Genomic DNA, 21,143 nt, shown 5'->3' with positions numbered 1-21,143 from the left:
CTTTCTCCATTTCCAGAGCTCCCAACACAGTGGCTCCTCTACCTCATTAGCATCCACCAAAGTTTGCAGCTCCATGGATGAAAATGATGGACCTGGAGAAGGTAAAAGAGACTGCTTTTGATGATAGAAGGTTGTTGACATTTCAAAACAGTGATAGCCAGCATCTATACGGGAAACGAGTTGCTATTCATGCTGAAGAGAGTGAAGAGTTGTAGGGATGACTGAGTCTACCTTGAGAGGGTTACCAGGTTTACTGAACTGGTTGAATCATGGATTCTATGCTAGCATGATGTTTGCCCTTCATCCAGAATAGCATTATTCAAGCATTTCAGTTCCACTGTCTTCTCTGGTACTGACCCTACAGATTGCAGAACAGCTCCCAGAAGCAGTGGATTCTGGAATGTTTTGAAAGGCCACCAGTACAATATGGGACAATAATAGCAGAACTAGTTGAACAATTTCCTCATTGGTGCTAAATGGGTTCAAACAGAAATGGTTTAGACCAACCCAGTTCTGAAATGTGAAAGCTTTTTCTACTCCACCCGCATTTTAGAATGCTTGTGAATTATTTACAGCGCTTTTGTGTGTGGACACAAAGTATGAAGAAAGTCAAAGTTGATAATCACGGTGGTCCCTTCTGGGCTTAAAATCTATGAAATACTGGCCCTTTTGAAGTTAGTGAGAGTTTTGCCATTGACTTCAATAGGATCAGGATTTCACCCAAAGTGTGACAGAAGCACTGGGGATTAAACTGGTTGTAATGTAGAGAAGGCCCAACTGCCACTTTAATGGCCCATCTCTTTAAAAAAAAATCTGATTTTATAAAATTTTTAGATCATGGGATGAGGATGATGGTGGTTTCTTATTACTGATTGTTGCCTGACATACTCATTTTATTTACAAGTACTCCCACTTGAGTACTTTGTGGGCTGTGTGTTTAATTGTTTTACTGTGATGTATATCTTTTAAAAAAATGACAAGAGCACCCTCTAAAGCTGAAAAATAAAAGGAACCCAGGGTGATAAAATGGTGAAAAGTTAGAAGGAAAGGTAATAAATGCAGGGGCAACTAAAATAGAGTAACTTCTAGAATAATTCTTATATTAAGGTTTTTTAAAAGGAGGAGGTGATGGAATGAGAGGGATGTAATTTTGACCAAAGTTCCAAACTCTTGGAAGTAGCACAGCAAAGGTCTAGTAACCTACCCATTTAAGAGGAGAGTTGGAACCTTTAATCTGCAGTTGTTCATATGAAACTGAACTCCCCTGATGCATGAAGATTCTGCAAGGTCATCATTCCTGCTGGGGATGTCACATATTTCCTTCCTTTTCGTTTCATATATAAGGGCAATATGCTTAACATTTCACAGCCTATAAAGAGACCTGTTCCTTGTTTCAAGGAGTTTAGAATCCGGCATAGACAAAACAGTTCAGACGTACATTGGTATGTTGTATGCGGACCTGAGTTCAAGGTGGCATAGGATGAGGGTTTTGATACAATGTAAATTGATTTGACATTTAATTAGAAAATAAAAGCAACAATTAGAGGACAGTTGTATGTAAAATAATAACTCCTGTTTGATACCCCTTCAATCTATAAAATTACTTTGCAAAGACAGTATCTCAGATACCCTGTCCTAGCCTTTCTTTGATAAAAAGCGTAGCGTATGACCAGGATCTTTACCAAAACGAACATAGTGTGCCTGAAATAAATTAATCTGAATAGCTGAACAGCACCGTGCACTGGAGTGTTCCATTCACGTGTAACTACTTTTTTAGGAAGCATGCATAATCACATTGGGCTTTCATAGAAAAATGACAGCTCCAGCGAGATGAATATCCTCGCAGCATGCCAGTGATTAAGATGTGGCGACTCAGGGTAGCCTATACTCTGGGGCTATCGTTCCAACAGAGAGACACACGTATCCCTGTACCATTTGTGATTTAAGGTGAAAAACACAAAAGTCACAGCATTTCAATCTTAACACCACATTGGAAAACATGTGGGTTTTTTGCCAAATAGTCTCTCACACTTTGTATTCTGTTGTGTGAAATCTAATTAATATTTACTGCCTTAAAGCGTGTAAATTTAAGAGTCACTGTTTTAAAAGGCTTTTTAGGTATTAGTATATACCCGGTATATTTATATGGTCCAAAGGTGGTTGGTTTAGATTAAAGTCCATAGTCCCCGCTTTTGGAAGCACTAGTAGGCATTGGTAAACTGCTGTTTCAAATGTATTTCAAGAATAAAGGTGCATTAATAGGCACTAAAGTAACAGGAACTACAAACCTTTTCTGTGTGTAGACACCGTGTGTAACACAATTTTATCTAAACATCTGGTGCCCAGGTTGCATGTGAAGGTGATATAATTGAGAACATTTGTTTAAAAACTAAATATTTAATATTGAGGGGAAAATAGCACTTAACACATGGGGAATTTTATGGATGTCTCATTTTACAGGATGTAATAAAATAAGTGCTTGAGTGTTAGATTTTTGGTACGTATATTTAATCATACTATGTCAAGCAGCTCTAACCCTTATCAAAGGGCTCAACTACGTTTGTGGAGACCACAAAGGCCCTTTCATATTTAAAAAATACAATTTCAGTTTTACAGTGTGAATATGTTGCAATAGGTACTGTAAGTTGTGTAAACCTTGAATGTCTGAGTCTACAGCCCATAGGTTTTATTTTTCATCATTTGATCTGTGTGAAACCTATTGAGTATATTCAATGTCATCAGCATGGTTTTGCTATCCACTAAATGAGATATTGATTCTGAATGGTTTCCATTGGACCTAAAGTGCATGTTATGTGCAACATCTGCATTTCCTTCTCTACCAATAAAAATGCACTAATGATTTTTTCAGAAGTGTTGGAGGAAGGCTTCCAGGTTCCAGCATCAATAGCAGAAAGATATAAAGTTGGAAGGACTATAGGAGATGGAAATTTTGCTATTGTAAAGGAGTGTATAGAAAGGTGAGAAGGATTATTTGCTTATTACTGTAAAAGCAATCATTAATATAATGCTTTTCCTAGATCATATCTTTATTTGCAGACTGTGGGACCTGTGGAATAAGGTAATATCTCAGTGCCAGATGGAAAAAACGGAAAAACTAGTCTAATAACCTGTGCTGTGAAAAAAGGGGCAGTTCCAAGGGACAATCTATAACTTTCATGCTTTGGGTTTTTTTTATATATCCCCTCCCCGCCCATCCCCGTGCTCAGCACAATTCTACCAGGGTTCTCAGTGTTCTAAAATAAGCTATTTGAAACTATTTTCTTGCAGTTTACTCTTCCAGCTTTCCTTTTTGACTGGTTAGAACAGACCTGAGAAGGATTCAAAGCTCTAGCATATGTGTTCATCATCTTTTTTCTGGAGAGCATTCTGTGCAAATACAGGAAAAATTAGAATGTGAAATTTGTGTGTGGGGCACTGTAAGGCACTGAAAACTAACTTTAGATCTCACTATGCCTTGAAGTCATGCTGACTGTCAGCATCACTTCCAGGTTATTCTTAATGAAACATGTGCCTCTGTGCTCTTCCTGCTTGTTTTGTATCACAATGTGGTGTCAGAGGTGGCTGGACCCAACTCCAAAGGACAAAGGGAAAGGAATAAAGGATGAGAGACTGACTGAAACTCATGTGCAACAAGAGGGGTGGGTGTGAGTTCCTCACCCCTAAACCCTGAAGTAGGCCGTGCTGCCACAGCCCCACTAAGAGGTGAGAGAGGAGAGAGAGAGGCATTGCTGAGAACCAAGAGAGTGTGGTGTAAAAGAAACACAGGGAGGAGGAGATGTCCACAACAGAAATTATTATGAAGCTTCTGATTTCTGATGATGGCAGTGCAGAGAATGGCGGAAAAAAGAGCCAGAGAAAGAGATGTCCACAATGAACAACAGAGCTGCCAATATCTGATCATGGGCATTCGGAGAATGAGATTCCACATCCACTGCCACTACATCCTAATGAGGAGCAGTTTACGGAAGACTCCACGGTGGTTTCAGAAGCAAATTTAACATTTCGGCAAGTACAAACTTGGAAGCAAACCACAAAAACTAGATCAAGAATAGGCTGGATGCAAACTAGAGTCTCCCTGGAAAGAAATTTGTCCCAGTCTTGGATTCAGATTGAATTGTCTCCATATACCAAACTAACAGCTATTGTGGAAGTCTGGAACCTTTCTCTCTACAGACTCAGGGTTCACATGGTACGTGGCCAAGATTATTTTGACACCTTTAGAGCTGCCTTTGAGAGAGGTTATGATGTTTGATGCAAAAGATCTTTCAGATCAAACTCCAGAGTTGAAAGTGGCCTCTCATAGGAACACTGAGCTAGAAAATGTAGAAACCCAAGAAAAAGGAGAAAAGCAAAATTAAAGAGGGCACATATAAAGCCATATAGAAGAAAACAGGATAAGGTGAAAGAAAAGGGGAGAGGAAAAAGGCTCAACTTAGAGTGCGAGAAAAGAAAAGGGCAAGTCTAAAATGAAAGAAATAGTAGATTAAAGAAGCTAGTAGATTATGCAGCAGAATAATACTGGGAGATTCTGAGAGTCTTCCCTGCCTTCAGTTAAAAATGTGTACTCACGCAATTTGGGGCTTTTCAGGTGTTTCTGAAGTTGAGAAGAAATGTGTTACAAGGAAATGATAGAACTAACTGTTGGTCTCACTACACACAGAAATAGTGCTACCATTTCCCAGTTATCTTTAGTAATATGTGGCACTGTCTGTATGGAATATCCTATAAGTGACTAGGGATTTTGTGGTCTCGTTATGCAGATCATCCCAAAAAAGTGCACACCTTCCTGCAGATATTGTTTGTGTTAAAGAGAAACTATCTGAGGAATGTTTTTGAGAGTTAAACCACAAATGTATTAGAACTGTTCCTTGTATCCCTCCACCTGTAAAGCTGGCTTGGTTACCATGAGTGTGAGTTCAGGGAAACAGAAACATTAAACTAATAAATGTAAAACACCTCCATAAAAACCTAAAATAGCATTTCTCAGCATAAAAAAGCATAACTTTAAAGTTATCTCAGGCCCTGTAGGGCTGGGAGTGAATGCTGGGCAATGTTAGGGAGCTGAAGAAATTTCCTCTTCCCACTGGCATACAACTCCTGTGTCTAGAACAGCCTTGGATCTCGGTTATGACTCTTTGATCTATTAAAAAAAACTTGTCACTGTACTAAGACTCAATCTTCCCCTTCCTGGGCCTTGAGTAAGATTTTACATGCAGTATTTATTACGTCTCTAATTTATCACATGCATATCTCCCTCACATACATGGTGTGGGTGCAAAGGTTGGGGAGGGGGGGTGTATCCATAAAAAATCATGACCGTGATCCTGCATTCCTTGCACACCCAAATGCCCACTGGATTTTGTGAAAGCTTAGTGTGTGGAAGGACTGCAGCCCGTTATTTGGTTTAGGAAAATTTAATTAACAGGTCTAACAATATAGCCTGTGATTAGTACATAGTTGTAAACTTTTATACTGCAGTAATCTGAATTTTCTGCTTTGCACTGTACCTTTTTATTGTTCATTAGAAGTGATACGTATATCGTCGCTTGCCTATCTGATTGTCTCTTTCTGATCTGTTCTGAATGTCTGTTCTGAATGTTTACTTAATAGGTCTGTAAGACACAGAGCAAATCAATGTTGCCAACAGTCTGTGGTTACACATCTTTTTAGAGGAAAGAATAAAAAGGATATTAATTTACATGATCCTAGCTTTTTATTTTCTTTTTAAAAATATATGATGCCCCAAATCAAAGAGTCGCCAGAGTTGTCATCTGCTTGTTACATATTTGCTGTATCATGTATGCAATTTGTCCAGCAGTATGTTTTCAGACAAATTCATTTCTAATATATCAGATTTTGGAAATATCTTAATTTCCATGCTAGTTAATATTTCCAGTGTTTTGGAGCACATATAGTCTTACACAGAAAACAAAATCCATTAATATGCTTTTTTGTGACAGAAAGGAAGTTTCCTGGGACAACTAAAGAGTCTGGTTCACTAGCTTTCAAGAACAACATATTTTGCTGAGTTTTGGCTCCTTGCACCTGAGTTTCTGATGCTGTCCCTCCCACCTAAAAGATCGACATTGATACTGTAACTATCTGTCCCTTCTCAGGTTTGGGTGTGTCTACTCAGAATAAATGCATCCACATGAAGGCCACCTCAGGGTGAAGAATGGTCAGAGCTGTAGTTTGAAGCCCTCTAGTGGGGAAAACATAGATGTCAGGGTGCTTTATTGCTAGTTTAAATTAAGGCTTTAACAGCAGTGCTGTAGTTTTGAAGAGATGATCATTCAGAATAGCTTCTTTGGAAACTCTTAATTTGTATCCTAATTTATATCTTTCTTCGGGCCCTGCCGCCTTTCGAATCTGAATGTGATGAAGTATTTGTCACATTTTTCTTCTTTATAAACGTTCCCATTACAAAATTTGGGAAATTGGGGTATAATCTGCTGAACATGAACTCCCAGTGCAATGCTATGGCCAAAAAAGCTAATCCGATCCTGGGATGCGTAAGCGGGAATCTTGAGTAGGAGTATAGAGGCTCTCTTACCTCTGTGTTTGGCACTGGTGTGACCATTGCTGGAACACTGTGTTCTGGTCTGGTGCCCACAATTCAGGATGGGTTGGAAGGGGGTTCAGAGAAGAGCCACAAGAATGATTAAGGATTACAAATATTTCTTATAGTGATAAACTCAAGGAGCTCCATCTATTTGTCTTAACAATGAGAGGATTAAGGAGTGACTTGATTATATATAAGTATCTACAGGGCGAACAAAGATTTAATAATGGGGCCCAGTCTAGCAGAGAGAGACAACATGATCCAATATCTGGAATTTGAAACTAGACAAATTCAGACTGGAAATAATGCGTACATTTTTAATAGTGAGAGTAATTAATCATTGGAACAATTTACCAAGGACTGTGATGGGTTCTCCATCACTGACCATTTTAAAATCAAGATATGATGTTTTTCTAAAAACATATGCTCTAGGAATTATTTTGGAGAAGTTCTATGGCCTGTGCTGTGTAGGAGGTCAGACAATGATCACAATAGTTCCTTCTGGACTTGGACTTTATGAATTTTAAATTTAATGTTCTAGTATTATGCTGTTACAGATATATATCTGCACACTTCAGTATGGTGATTAAAGTGTCTAATTTCCGTAAAACAATATTTTCAATGCATGACTCATTAATGTCTCCCACTTTCCAGGCTGTGGACCCTTTTTTGGTGTTAGATAGCACATACATGTGGCATTTCAATTTAACTATATTTCATTTGATGAAGAATAGAACAATTGCCATGTGAATTTCTGGTGCTGATTTTTCCTTTTTTTTTTTTTTTAGACCACTGGTATTCTAAAGTAATTGCCCAAAGGCTGTGCAGTAGCACCATTGTAAACTGGATTACTTTGGATCTTGTTGTAAAATAAAGATACTTTCTATCAGAGTTGCTCACTGAATTACTCATTCTCCATTTCACTCAAGGGTAATTGAAGCTATGTGAATGGAGTTCCATGTTCTGTCCTTTCAGCCATCTGTATCAGAGTTGTAAATGGCATAAGAAAAGGATGTTAGTGTCTTTAGTTTGTCGAATAAACCTGATCTTTCCATATCACTAATTTGAAATAAGTGTCCATAGTATCAGCCGTAGTAGATATTGTTCTGTGCTAGGTGCTATCCAAACATCCCAAAAAAGGCAGAGTTCCTGCCCCAAAGAAGTTGAGTCGTAAAATCCTATCAGGTATGTGCTCTTGTTGCAATAATTCTCTTGGTCTATTGCTATCAATACAAAGAAATGTTAACATTTGTATCCCCAGAGCCATTGTTGTTCCAGATTTTGTCCTGTTAAAATCAGCGACCTTAAACTCGGCAGGTCTACCGTGTAGTTACCACATCCTTTAAAAAAATATTCAGATGATATCCTTTTTCATCTCAGCAGTTATGGATACTGTGCTTGAATGGCAAACATAATATCCATTGGGAAACTTTCATTGCAATTAAATGTTTATTTTTTCTTTCATCTTTTCTCAGGTCAACTGGTAGAGAATATGCTCTGAAAATCATAAAGAAAAGTAAATGTAGAGGAAAAGTAAGTATGAGAGCTCAAATAAGGACTATAAATGTTTCCAACAAAACATTTTTCTGTGAGATTGACATCCTGTTTTGACAGCTAAGATCAGTTTGGGAAGTTGTTGGTGTTCGAATTCTTCCTGGCCAATGGCAGAATTTTCACAGTTAAGGGCATTTGCCTTTGGAATTTTCTGCCCTTGGCAGGCCATCAGAGCACAAGTCTAGCAGCCTGCAGAATACAATGCAAAATGTATTTACTTGGTTCAGTATTTGGCTAACTGTGTGTGTTTTTGCTTTAACTACTGTCATTAAAGCATGTAGCTGCCAGAGTGCTAAATGCTATAAAAAGAGTAAAATAGAAGTAATAATCATATATAGTAAATACTATACTAACTGAATTGCTGCTGGTTTTTATAGTTCTTTACCAAGTGCTTTCTGGGAATATAGAACCATATTTATAACTGCTCAAAAATATGTTTTGTATTAGAAAATTTTCTAAGAAGTTTCAGTGACTTTTCTTTTCCCACATTTCATTTTCTGTGGTCTCATCTCTGACCTTGACTCAATCACCACAATGATGCTGTTTCCAGACGTTTTCTACATTGCCTAAAAAACAATGTTTGTAACTTTCATGGATTCTTTGGAAGATTTGAAAGTCCCAAGAGCCTCTGAACTCTCCCTCATGCATTTGGGGGGTAGAGAGGGTAGGGTTTTTTCACCAATATGTATTCATTTTAGATTTTTGTTCTGTGGCAGGAGCACATGATCCAGAATGAGGTATCTATTTTAAGAAGGGTCAAACATCCCAATATTGTTCTTCTGATTGAGGAGATGGACATGCCAACTGAGTTGTACCTTGTCATGGAGCTTGTAAAGGTGCGTATTGTGGAGGAGCTCTCGCACATACCTGAACCCAATTCAAGACTTTATCAGCACCTTCAGACATTTTGCTTAAGCAGCTGTAACCATAGTACATGATAAAACTCACTAAAATGCCCCTTGCTTTTATCCTAAAGACTTACAATAACATATGACAAGAGATGTGTGTTCTATACTCTTGCTGTTTGGGGACTCTCAAGCATGTTCATATTGTGGACCACATCCTAATAGTGTGTATTTTGTGGACACCTCACCTTCCATTTGTGATCACCTGGACCACTTTTCCTCACATGTGGCATCACACAACATTCCTGTGGTAACTGCAGCACTGCCTTACATGACAAACCAATATAAGAAAACAATTGAATTTTTAGCTCGTTTTAACACAATTTAGCTGCTAGCTCTGCTCATTTTCAGCTCTATGTGACCTGATAGTTTTTTGCAGAGCATGCCAGCCAAGTGCTCAGTGGTCAGTATTTTGGGGGCCCATGATCCTGTTCACATGTTTCAAAAAGAATTTGGCCCCAGATTACACCAAGAGGCAAAACAAAAACACCCAATTAGAGCATTTGTATAAACATCATTATATTTTGATGAAACAAAGTAATATGGCCTTACATTTAAAATACATTACCTGTGTCATCTGTATCCATTGAGTTTAGTGTCCCTTCATTAAGTCTTCTCTTTTAGTTTAATTGAAATTGAGATTGAAAAAACCCATTGTTGTTTAAAGTGTTGTTCTATCCTGAAAAAAATAACTGATTTATTGCCTTGTAGTGACTTCCAAATTGAATGTGTACACTTTACAAGAGCAGATTTTCTTCTCCCAATTGCCAGAACTGCAAACTCAGCATGGAATATACAAGTCAAGCCAGATTCTTTCTGGCCCATGTATCATTGGCAATAAGGGGGTCTGCAATCAGAATTTAGCTAACAGTTCTGTTAATAGAACAGGAGTACTTGTGGCACCTTAAAGACTAACAAATTTATTTGAGCATAAGCTTTTGTGGGCTACAGCCCACTTCATCGGATGCATGCAGTGGAAAATACAGTAGGACGATTTTATTTATTTATAAATAAATTTATTTTCCACTGCATGCATCTGATGAAGTGAGCTGTAGCCCACGAAAGCTTATGCTCAAATAAATTTGTTAGTCTCTAAGGTGCCACAAGTACTCCTGTTCTTTTTGCGGATACAGACTAACATGGCTGCTACTCTGAGTTCTGTTAATGATACACATGTCAGAGTACAACCCAGCTCACTGCGAGTGAAAGTAATCAAAATGTATTTGTCAGTAAAATCAGAGAATTCTGAAGAAATGCAGGGCACAAAGGTCTTGAGTAAGAAAATGCTATTTTTCCACAGTGATTTTACAGAATAGACCGCACTTCAAGTTCACTTATAAAAACAATGGTTCTCCACTTATTTAATTCTGCAGAATACTTTATAAGAGAGACCAACTCTCTCATTAACCACTTCCATTCTCAATATCCCATTCCTGCCATCACTCCGGCAACACTCTTTGTTTTGGTGGCCTTGCATACCATGGTTTGAAGTCCACTGATTTAAATGTTTAGGATTTGCAAACATAGGTACTTAATTTGTGCCAGCAGTGCTTGTACACACACCTATTGAATGCAAAAACTTCACCCTGGTGTGCAAAACTGGCCTTTAAGCTCTTAAAAGTTCTACCCTATGGAAAGAATACCACTGCCTTCCAACCACACCAGAACTGGAAGACCATGCTCTTCCCTCATCTCCATGCATTAAATAGGGCCCTGCATCTCCTGCTTGCAAGGACTGGCCTGTCCATTATACCACAAACATGTAATAGATGGGAAGTTGAATTGCCGCTCAGTGATTCATCCACAAACAGAAACAAGATCCCTTCAACCACTGCCCAAGTTGTGCCCATCCCCTCACCTAATCTTTGGAGGCATAGTAAACCCTGCCACCTCTTAGTTCCCCTTGTCTGCCATCTTTTTGGTTTTATAGCCATTCTTTGGTCCCCCATCAGGTGGCTGGGCTTCTGGGGCTCAATGAGAGAGACCTAGGCAGCCATATAGTAAAACAATCAGAGAGGTACTATCTGATAGGTCTGCTCAAGTTCCAAACTCTGGGCCATTTTAGGTCTAAGTGACTACCCACCGCCACTCAGTTTCCTGTGACAGACCCTCCATCTCTCTCCTCCCCCCAGAAGGTCTACTAGCAAGTGTGAGATGTGCCCTGACTGCAGCGCCCCGGACCTTAGGGGTGAGCAATCACTTAAAACACAGGCAAGTTTTGCAGGAGCAACTTACTTAGCCACCCATGTTTGAAAATTTGTCATGCAATTGGGTTTTGTGTTTGGGTTTAAGTTATAATCCAGTTTTCACTCAGCTAAACAAGAGAAGTACTAAAAGTACTCACAAAAGGTTATAAAGAGAAAAGCTATTCTTAATGATTTCATGAGAAAATCAGTTTTCTACTACTTTTCCTACTCTCTTCCTCCTCAACATACCAACACACCCTTGCATGCTCTTTCTCTCTCTTTTTTACTTAAGAATTTCTGCAGATTCCATGAAGTTTAATCTGATGGTTTGCTTTTTCTTAGTTATGATAATATTCATGCTTTAGGAGATTTTTCATAGACATAAATTAATCTGAATTTCTATGAGCACATGGATTAAATGGGTTTTTTACCTATATATGGGGAGGGGGAATAAGGGGAGAATGGTCCTAATCAGATGTTAATATTGTTTCTCTGAATATCTATTCTATTTGTTAATATTTAATTGAAAAAACCTTGTTATACCGGGCTCTGCAGGCACCAAGGAAAGTATTTCTGGAAAGATATTAATTGTTAATTCAACAATTGCTGACTGTTTCCCTTGCACAGCACATGCTGTTGGAATTGATTAACCATCTGTTATTGACTGACTTTTGAAGACCTGAGTTTAAATCAAATTCACACACAGGAAAGAAATTCAAGAAGAAAAGGCTTGTTGTAGAGCACAGTTGCAGTTAATATCACCCTGCATTAATTGACAGTAACATGTTTGACAAAAGTGGCTGCTGCAAATACTGCCTTCATTTCATGGTAGGCATATCGTTCCCTGCTTTTTTTAAAGTGCTCTAAGTGTAAGAAAAAGCACTTCATAAATACAAATATAAACATATTGCAAGCAGTGCTTGTAAAACAACTGCAGGGCCTGGTCTCTGGCACTTTGCCTTTCTGCACAACAAAACAAAATTATTATTCAAACTGAACAGGGGTTTAGTCAACTTAACAAGCAAGATTTACTATTGAGTTTCCTTTACTGCTCAGGGATACAATTTCACTTTCACAGCAGAAAAGAGATTATATCATTTACATAACAAGGTAATAAAAAATTGGTTACTGTATTTTACAAACTTACTGCCTTATGTGCAGATGATAAAAATTACATTCTGATGTCTGACTGAATTCCAGAAAAATCGGAGAATCAAGAGATAAGGGTTGAAATTGCATCCTTACATGCCCCCGCCTCATCCCTCACCCCACCCCCATGCGCCCAATATGCCTACGTAATGGATGGTTGCCCTGATGTATGAATAAGCTAGGCAGAGCTTGGCAAGTTATAAAACACTAGTGCTTCAGAGATAACTTAGAAAAAATATTTTTCAACCACATTAACACTTTAAGTGCCGTCCAGCACCTCTCTCTCCTCTTTTAACTTCAGAAACACTTATCAATATAATAAAACTCAGTGTAGTCTAATTATACCCCTTTTTTTTAACTGAGGACAAGGTAGACTGCCTGACTGCCAACAAAATTATTCTGCTTTATATTAGTTGTCTCTATATTAATGTACTGTGTGTGCTTCCTTTTTCTTTTCTTTTTCTTTTCCTTTCTTGAGTTTAGGCTTCCCTCCTTTTCTTTTCTTTTCTTTTCTTTTCTTTTCTTTTCTTTTCTTTTATTTAACTTTAGGTTTGGTCTTTCCCTTTTTCTTTTTGCTTTTAGACTCATCTTTCTTTTACTTTCCTTACATCTGAGGCTTGACCTTTCCCCCTCCTCTTTGGGCCAGATACTTGACTGATGTTACAGCTGAGGTTTAGGAACATAGGAATATTAAAACATAAGGATTGCCATGCTGAGGTTCATCAGAGGTTCATCTCGTCCAGTATTCTGTGTCTGACCATTGCTAGCACCAGATGCTTCACAGAAAGGTATAAGAACCCCACAATAGGTAGGTTTCAGAGTAACAGCCGTGTTAGTCTGTATTCGCAAAAAGAAAAGGAGTACTTGTGGCACCTTAGAGACTAACCAATTTATTTGAGCATAAGCTTTCGTGAGCTACAGCTCACTTCATCGGATGCATACTGTGGAAAGTGTAGAAGATCTTTTTATATACACACAAAGCAATAGGTAGATGTGAGATAATTTGCCCTCCAAATTAGGTCTCATCCTGATCTCTAATAGTTAGAGATTTGCTTAAGCCATGACACTTGCAGATTAATATCTCTTCTAAAATTTTGAAGAAACCAGTCCTTTCCCTTAATCTTCTCTTTTGAGCTTAATCTTGGCCCCTTTCTCCTCCATCTTCTACTTTATTCTGTTTGAATTTTTTCCCCTGGTTTTCCAAGTTCTCTAACTCTCAATTCCTCTGAGTGGTTGATTCAAAGAGTCTTGATGGATGTAATCAGATAGTACAGAGGAAGGTCTGTATGGTCCAGATTTGTCAATGACTGTCTTCAAACACTCTAGTGAGCTGGACTTTTAAAACCCAAAGTGGGAATAAATCTGTGCTGGACAACTCTAATTTGCATTCTGGAATGAGCTAATTTTGCTTTCATTTACAAGTCCTCTTATCTTTGCAGCTTGCAGATTTCTTAATTGTGCTGCTGAATCCTCTGCTGAGCTATTATAATTTTCAGCAAGATGCTTTTTAACTGGACTGGTGGCAAAGGTGCTGAAACTTTGTCTTCATCTTGCCCACAATCAGACACTAGCTGTATAGCCATGTTCATTGTCAATCTCACCTCTTTCTCTTGTTCTTTTCTTTTGTGCAACAACTACCCCTAGTTTGGAGGTCTTCACAGTCCTGGATAGTGTACCCTTCTCAGATTTTTATGGCCTTCAGCTTCTTATGTGAGGTTCATTTTCAAGAAATGAGGGGGCATCCTATACCCACCTGTCTCCCAGTTCTTTTTTCAGAATTGCTCAAGTTTTCTGCTTTTGTTTCTTTGTGAGCTTTTCGTTGAACCTCATTTTATTACAGTTTGCATCCTTCTGTTTCCCTGTCTTGCTCTGTGGTAGTTACTCAGATTTCCTCATATAATATGTGTCACATAGATTTTTCAATGTTTCATATACCATTCTTTTTATCTTGACCTAGGTCCAATATGTCCTATGCCTCTTCCCCCATATTGTATATAAAAGAGGTATACTTGGTATTTATTGGTGTAATTGACAAGTCCTGATGCAACGTGAAACTGCTCAACACAGTTTATGCATTTTGGCTACGCTGATTATAATCAGTGAAATTAAAGCTTTCTATAGGAATTATACTAGTGTCAAACACTATAGTACAAGACTGTTGAGTTGGATGCCAATGACCATCAGATTGGCTAAACAATCATGAGGGGTTTTATTTTATTTTTTTCAAATATTTTGGGTCTCTTTATTTTTCTCCTACTTTTTGAGCCTCTAGCAGCCATGTTTTCTAGCTTTTCTCTGTAACCACAAAGGCCAGAAACTGACTTTTTTATTTTCCCCAATGAAAACTGAGATTTGCATGATTCCGGCCCTGGGGCTTAAGGAAAAATACCTAATAGAATGAAACATAGGATAAAATCATGAGAGTTGACAGTGCTTGGAGTATGGGAAATATTTTCTCCATTGCCCTGGGAAAATAACTTCTGTTCCTTTAAGAACACTCTGCTTTTACTTATTTTTTCTCCTTTCTGTTGCTGGTGTCCCTGCTAGGCAGCTTGATTTTTCTCACTGTTTTTGCAGACATGGTCCTCTCTTTTTCTGTTTCTGTGGGTCTAGGCTTTCTTGATGGATCTGCTCTGCTTTTGGCCTGTGGGCCAATTCTTCTGCAAAGTAACCTTTTATTATTTCTCACCCTGCCTGCTTTTTCCTTACACTCTTTATTGAACTGGGGGTTCTCCTGCCCTCTTGGCCATTCTCAATCACTGTAATATTTTTTCTCTCTTATAGCTCACTGCTGATAATAGAGCCTGATATAGTGGCTGCCTGAGAGTTTGAGAATGGAGAAAATAAACACTCTCCTCACTTCAGAGGAGTTTCACTTACTTTCTCTTCCTTCATTCCTTTCCTTTTGTTTTCCCCTCCCTGGAGGTGGCATCCAGCCAGCTCTGGCACCATGTCATGTTATGGTGTAGGAAGGAACACAGAGAGAGGCATCGGTGATTGCAACAGAGTTAAATACTTTTAGTGATAACTGGGAAGTGACATAGATTGTCTCCAGTGCAGTAAGACAACAATGTTAACTCATCAGATGCCTTCCAGCATAATAGTGTATCATATTTTCTGCTGGGGTTATCATATTTTCTGCTGGGGGACCCCAGTATTAACATCAGGAAGTAGAAAACCTAGAATACTTGACACATTCTATAAGGGAGAGAGGTCTCTGAAGTTAATGTTTTCAAAGATTTCTGAGAGGTGGAAACAGATCCCTTTAATGCACTGATATATATGCTGGGTAGATAGATACATTATGGGAAATAATTTCATATTTAATTCTAAATATCCATATCATTTTGGATTGAACTGAGATTGTGGATATGGTTTTGAATGTAGGTTATTTGTAATTATAATAAATGGCAGAAAGGATTGGTACCCAGCACAATGGATGCAGCAGGTTTGCAACGTAGGTGCTAAGGAAACAGGTTGGCTGTGCTGGAAATGTTGCAGAAGCAGCATGCTTGGTTACAGGAGAGGAATGGGTTGCTTCGCTTCATATTTTCCTCAGTCTGCATCTTTCAGCTCCGTTAGCTGACACACTGAGCAGTGTTGACCAGCTCTGAATGGGAGGTATGCCCAGCCTTCTGTACCTGGGAGGAATGACACCACAACACAAGGTCTTTGTCGGTAGGAAGGACCTCTGTGGGGCCCTCACAAAGTGGCACAGTGCTGCTATTCACGTTCTAAGAAGATTATTAAGTGGTGCTGTCTGTGTACAACAGGAAGTTGTTAATGTGCCACGGTTGTTCTGTTCCAGGGAGGAGACCTTTTTGATGCCATTACCTCCACTAACAAATACACAGAGCGGGATGCCAGTGGGATGCTGTACAATCTGGCCAGTGCCATCAAATACCTCCATAGCTTGAACATTGTTCACAGGGATATCAAACCCGAGAATCTACTGGTAAGTGAAAGCTCTATTTACTGTATTGTTACTGCTAACTTGGGAGTGAATGAAAGTGTACCTCTGCTCTCAGTGAAATAGTCTATGCCTTTAGCCTTTTAACTTAGTTTCTCTCACATGCTAATCTTTTCATCATCAAAAGGTCTTTAAAACCAAACAGCAGTCACAAAAAATATAGACGTGTAGGCTCCTAGAAGTTAAACAGTCTATGTCTTTAGCTAGTCTTTGTCCTAGGACACTAGTGCAGGATTAGTCCATACAGTGAATTTTTGAGTGTGTTTTCAGTCCAGCTACAAATATTTCATGCAATAGGGCTTTAGGCACTTCCCTTGGAATAAATACTTTGCACCTTTACATAGTACCAAGCTACCCACCCCGCCCTACACAGGGAGATTAGTAGCAGTATTTCAGTTTACAGACATACAAATAGAGATTACATGATCTGCCCAAAAACATGTAGTGTGTCAGTGGCAGATCAAGGAATAGCACCCTGAAGTCCATCTCTGACTGCTCTAACCATGAAACAGTCTAATAGATCTTTTGGTTAGAACACTTTCCTTGTTAGACAGTCTAAACCTTCCTTTTTCTAATTTAATGTCATTGGTTTTCTTCTGAGGGCCCAGTCCAACTCCCATTGAAGTCACTGAAAAAACACCCTAAACAAATCCTCTCTCTCCTTGGGGGTCTACATATTTCTTGACAGGTATTGTGTCCACTGTCGTCTTTAGTTCAGTCTTTGCCAGCAAATTAATGTCTCCAGTCCCTTAATCATTTTTGTGTTTGTTCTCTGAATTTATTCTAACTTGCTGAGAATTTTCAGTATCAAGGCGCCCATAACTCTCTGTGTTTTAAAGCAATAACATAATTTAGATTGTAAAGAATGTAAGTTCTCAGCTGTGCACTGTCTGCCATCATCTTCTGTGTTTAATGTTGTTTGGCAATGGAAAGCTGTTACGGGAAAGTTGGTTCAAGTAAATCTTAACACACTTGCAGAGAATGGGGTTTGTACAATTCAGAACTCCAGTGACAGCTGTCTGTATAGTTCTAGCCATTCTTGGCCTAGTTTTTCATAAAATGCTAAAACCATGTAGGCCAGGGCTCTCATTAGACATGAACATGTACACCCCTATAGCAGTCTTAATGCTAGTGTTCATAGATGGCTGCATGCATAAGTTATAGCAATCAAATGTCAGGATTCATTAATGCCGTGACTTGGAATGTGCAGGAAGATTTCATGGAAAAAGACTTACCATGCTTTTGTATTCAAACTTCTTAAATTCCTAAAGCTTGACAGCAATAGCCTGAAGCATTTTTAATTTCTTTCTGCCTCCATCCTCATTATTCCCTTGTTGGTAATACCCACTGGCCTATCGTGAGTAATCATGTTGTTGTTCACTTTATTCAAATTATTCCAGAGTGTATTTTCCAGTCCAAAGAACACAAAGGTCATATGCTGCTGTTGATACTAAACAATGGCTAGAAGGCACTAAACTTTCCATAAAGACCATAACTTTCAAAACAAGCACTTGCATATTAAAACTACTTCAGCTCCACTGATTTAAAAGAAAAGAAATATAAAAGGGTATGTGGGCACTCCCATAGAACTTATCAGGTATATGGGGGAGCACAGGAAGCTCGATACTTTGTATGATAAAATTAGGCAGCACTCATCTGATAAATATAAAGGATCTGATTCTCATTTACACTAAAGCCCCTTTACTCTGCTCTGGCAGTGTAATGGGTATTAGTGTACATGGAAGTCAGGTCTCTAGGTTGTTGGTACATATTGACATCAAATGTGTTGTCTCAGCACTTAACTCCACATATATCACAAAACATAGAATTGTAGGGATGGAATGGATCTTGAGAGGTCATCTAGTCCAGCCCCCTGTACTGAGGCATTACCAAGTGTATCTAGACCATCCCTGTCTGATGTTTGTCCAACCTGTTCTTAAAATCCTCCAATGGTGAGGATTCCACAACTGCCCTTGGAAGCCTATTCCAAAACTTAATTATCTTATAGTTAGAAAGTTTTTCCTAATATCTAATCTAAATCTCCCTTGCTGTAGATTAAGCCCATTACTTCTTGTCTACTTTCAGTCAACATGGAGAACAATTGATCATCATCCTGTTTAAAACAGTCCTTAACATATTTGAAGACTGCTATCAGGTGCCCCCTCAGCTTTCTTTTCTCAAGATTAATTATTTTAATCTTTCCTCATAGGTCTGGTTTTCTAAACCTTTTATCATTTTTTTTTCTTTTGCTCCCTTCTGAACTCTCTCCACTTTGTTCCCATCTTTCTGAAAGTCTGGTACCTAAAACTGGACACACATCAGCTCAGGCCTCACCTGTGCCTAGTACAGCAGAAGAATTACATGTCTTATATATGACAGTCCTGTTAATGCACCCAGAATGGTATTTGTCTTTTTCACAATGGTATCAAATGATTTGCTCATATTCAATTTGTGATCCACTATAACCCTGACATCCTTTTCAGCGGTACTACCACCTTGCCAGTTATTCCCCATTTTGTAGTGGTGCATGTAATATTTCCTTCCTAAGTGAAGTACTTTGCACTTGGCTTTGTTGAATTTCATCCTGTTGATTTCAGACCAATTCTCCAATTTGTCAAGGTCACTTTGAATCCCAATGCTGTCCTCTAAAGAGCTTGCAACCTCTCTCGTTTTGGCGTCATCCATAAATTTTATAAACATATTCTTCACTCTATTATCCAAATCACATGTTGCCTAATATCGGACCCAGGGCTGACTCCTGCAGTACCCCATAAATATGCCCTCCCAGTTTGACTGCAGACCATTGATAACTACTCTGAATAGGGGTTTTCAAACCAGTTGTGCACCCATCTTATAGTAATTTCATTTAGACCACATTTCCATAGTTTTCTTATGAGACTGTCATGTGGGACTGTGTCAAAAGCCTGACTAAACATGTTTTGACATAATAGATTGCCATGACATCAAGTGATCTCGCACTGTAAGAAAGTCAGCATTTGATCCATTGACTACATTACTGCTCTAAAGTTCACCTAGAGTTTGATAGAGAGGGAGAGTGTGGTCTTTAGCACAGTGCTCAGAGCTAAGAGTTTCTAAATTCTAATCCTGTCTCTGACAGTGACTCTCTGTGGCTTTAGGAATATCTTAACCTTTCTGCCTCAATTGCCTGATCTGTAAAATGGGATGATATTTATTTATGTCACAGATGTAAGATGAGGATTTGTTTCTTAACATTTTAAAAACACTTTGAAGTTGGTAATTTCTATACAAATGGTAAGTCTTGTTATGTTTATTGTCCATTTTAGCAGAAAACTCTCCATGAGCTCTCAGTGTGCTTAAAGTCTGTAATGCTGTACCTATGCATCCACTTGCTCTGTTCTCTGGAGAAAATGCCTTCCATGTTTTAATTGGAACATTTTTCATAATTGCTGCTATTTAACACATTTATTTTGTGAAATCATGGGATGTCTTTATAGCCATATAATAAACCCTAGAGAACAACTTCTCTGGCTGTTGCCATCTGCAGTGATCACAAGAGCAGCTTAGAAAATACTGACAGTCTTTGTAGTAATAGGATACATATGGTGGCACACCATTATGTGTTTCTGCATTCAATTAGTGTTGTACAATTACCCAGTTTTATTGCTTAGTTAAACCAGTGAAAGCACTACATAGTGGGTAATTTGCACTAATCCCCATCTCTCTAATTGCCCTTCAGTGTTTAAATGCAGTAAAACATGTATAGTGTTTGTTCTGAATGAGATGAGCATTAAATTATCATTCACATTCCTTGCACCTTGAGTGGCAATTAACATACCACTGCTTCACATTAGGAGCACTTCTATAGAGAGCGCTAAATAGAGGTATAACAGGGTGGGGAAAAACTATTCTGTTTTAGTGTTACTAGAAAATCAAGTGAAATAGTCTCTCAAGGAAGTAGTAGAAGCCTCATGCATGGAAACAGACTGGACAAAACCCTAGAAAATATACCATACTGCACAATTCACATTGGCAGAGGAATGGATTCAATGATTTAAGAGGCCTTTTCTGTAATTAATTGCTCTGATTATATGATTCATTCACATCGCCAGTGAAATTAATCTGTAAACATGCACTAAATTAACCAAACTTGGTGAAGGCATTTACCACAATAAACGGCAATTGCATTAAGGAAGAATACTAGTTACAGTGGCTTCAGCCACAGATATCTAAACCACTTCTTTACATTTTCCACCAAGTGTCTATTTAAAGTTTCTCGTTGCTAGCCTTTAATTAAAATTGTGGTTGAAATTAGATTTATTGCTTCCATTTCAGCAAACACTTCATTTCAGGAACCAGATGTATTTAACAATCTGTGTTTTTAATAAAGCTGAAATTACATTTTTAATGGCCTTTATGCCCATCTTTTGCTGACTTAATAACAGAGAAGTGTGAACCCATTTCAGATTGTTGATCCTCTCACATAACAAGATCCAGTTTCATGAATTTATTAAAACAATGAGAGGAACAGAGGATTTCTGTGAATGCTGAATCTCCCCTCATAACATAGAAGACATGACATAATATGTTGCATAGTCCTACAATACAGAAGAGTGACAAGGAGGTTTCTTAATCTTTCTATGCAAATAAGTTGTACAGCAAATAAGGAAAAAAATACCTTCATAGGATGGCTAGTTACGGTTGTTTCTGGTGGATCCCTAGCACACTGTTTCAGTTGATGAGGAAGGGATCTTCTAGGAAAAACTTCTGCACGAAGTGAGCAGATGACGAGTCTCTGTTAAGTGTACTGCCCATTT

The 21,143-nt window shown here is 38.4% G+C and overlaps 1 protein-coding gene across 3 annotated transcripts in view; it reads left to right on the top strand.

The window, feature by feature from the left end:
- DCLK1 (doublecortin like kinase 1) overlaps nucleotides 1-21,143 on the top strand; it is a 315,491-nt gene that overhangs the window by 264,228 nt on the left and 30,120 nt on the right. For all 3 annotated transcript variants that reach the window (XM_077806484.1, XM_077806475.1, XM_077806492.1), the window contains 5 exons: nucleotides 17-101; nucleotides 2,870-2,978; nucleotides 8,059-8,116; nucleotides 8,854-8,973; nucleotides 16,186-16,332. In XM_077806484.1, the coding sequence (XP_077662610.1) occupies nucleotides 17-101; nucleotides 2,870-2,978; nucleotides 8,059-8,116; nucleotides 8,854-8,973; nucleotides 16,186-16,332 (519 nt within the window). The remainder of the gene's footprint in view (nucleotides 1-16; nucleotides 102-2,869; nucleotides 2,979-8,058; nucleotides 8,117-8,853; nucleotides 8,974-16,185; nucleotides 16,333-21,143) is intronic.

Source organism: Eretmochelys imbricata, chromosome 1, assembly GCF_965152235.1.
Source record: "Eretmochelys imbricata isolate rEreImb1 chromosome 1, rEreImb1.hap1, whole genome shotgun sequence".
Taxonomy (NCBI): domain Eukaryota; kingdom Metazoa; phylum Chordata; order Testudines; family Cheloniidae; genus Eretmochelys; species Eretmochelys imbricata.
This window is presented reverse-complemented; position numbering and strand designations above follow the sequence as displayed.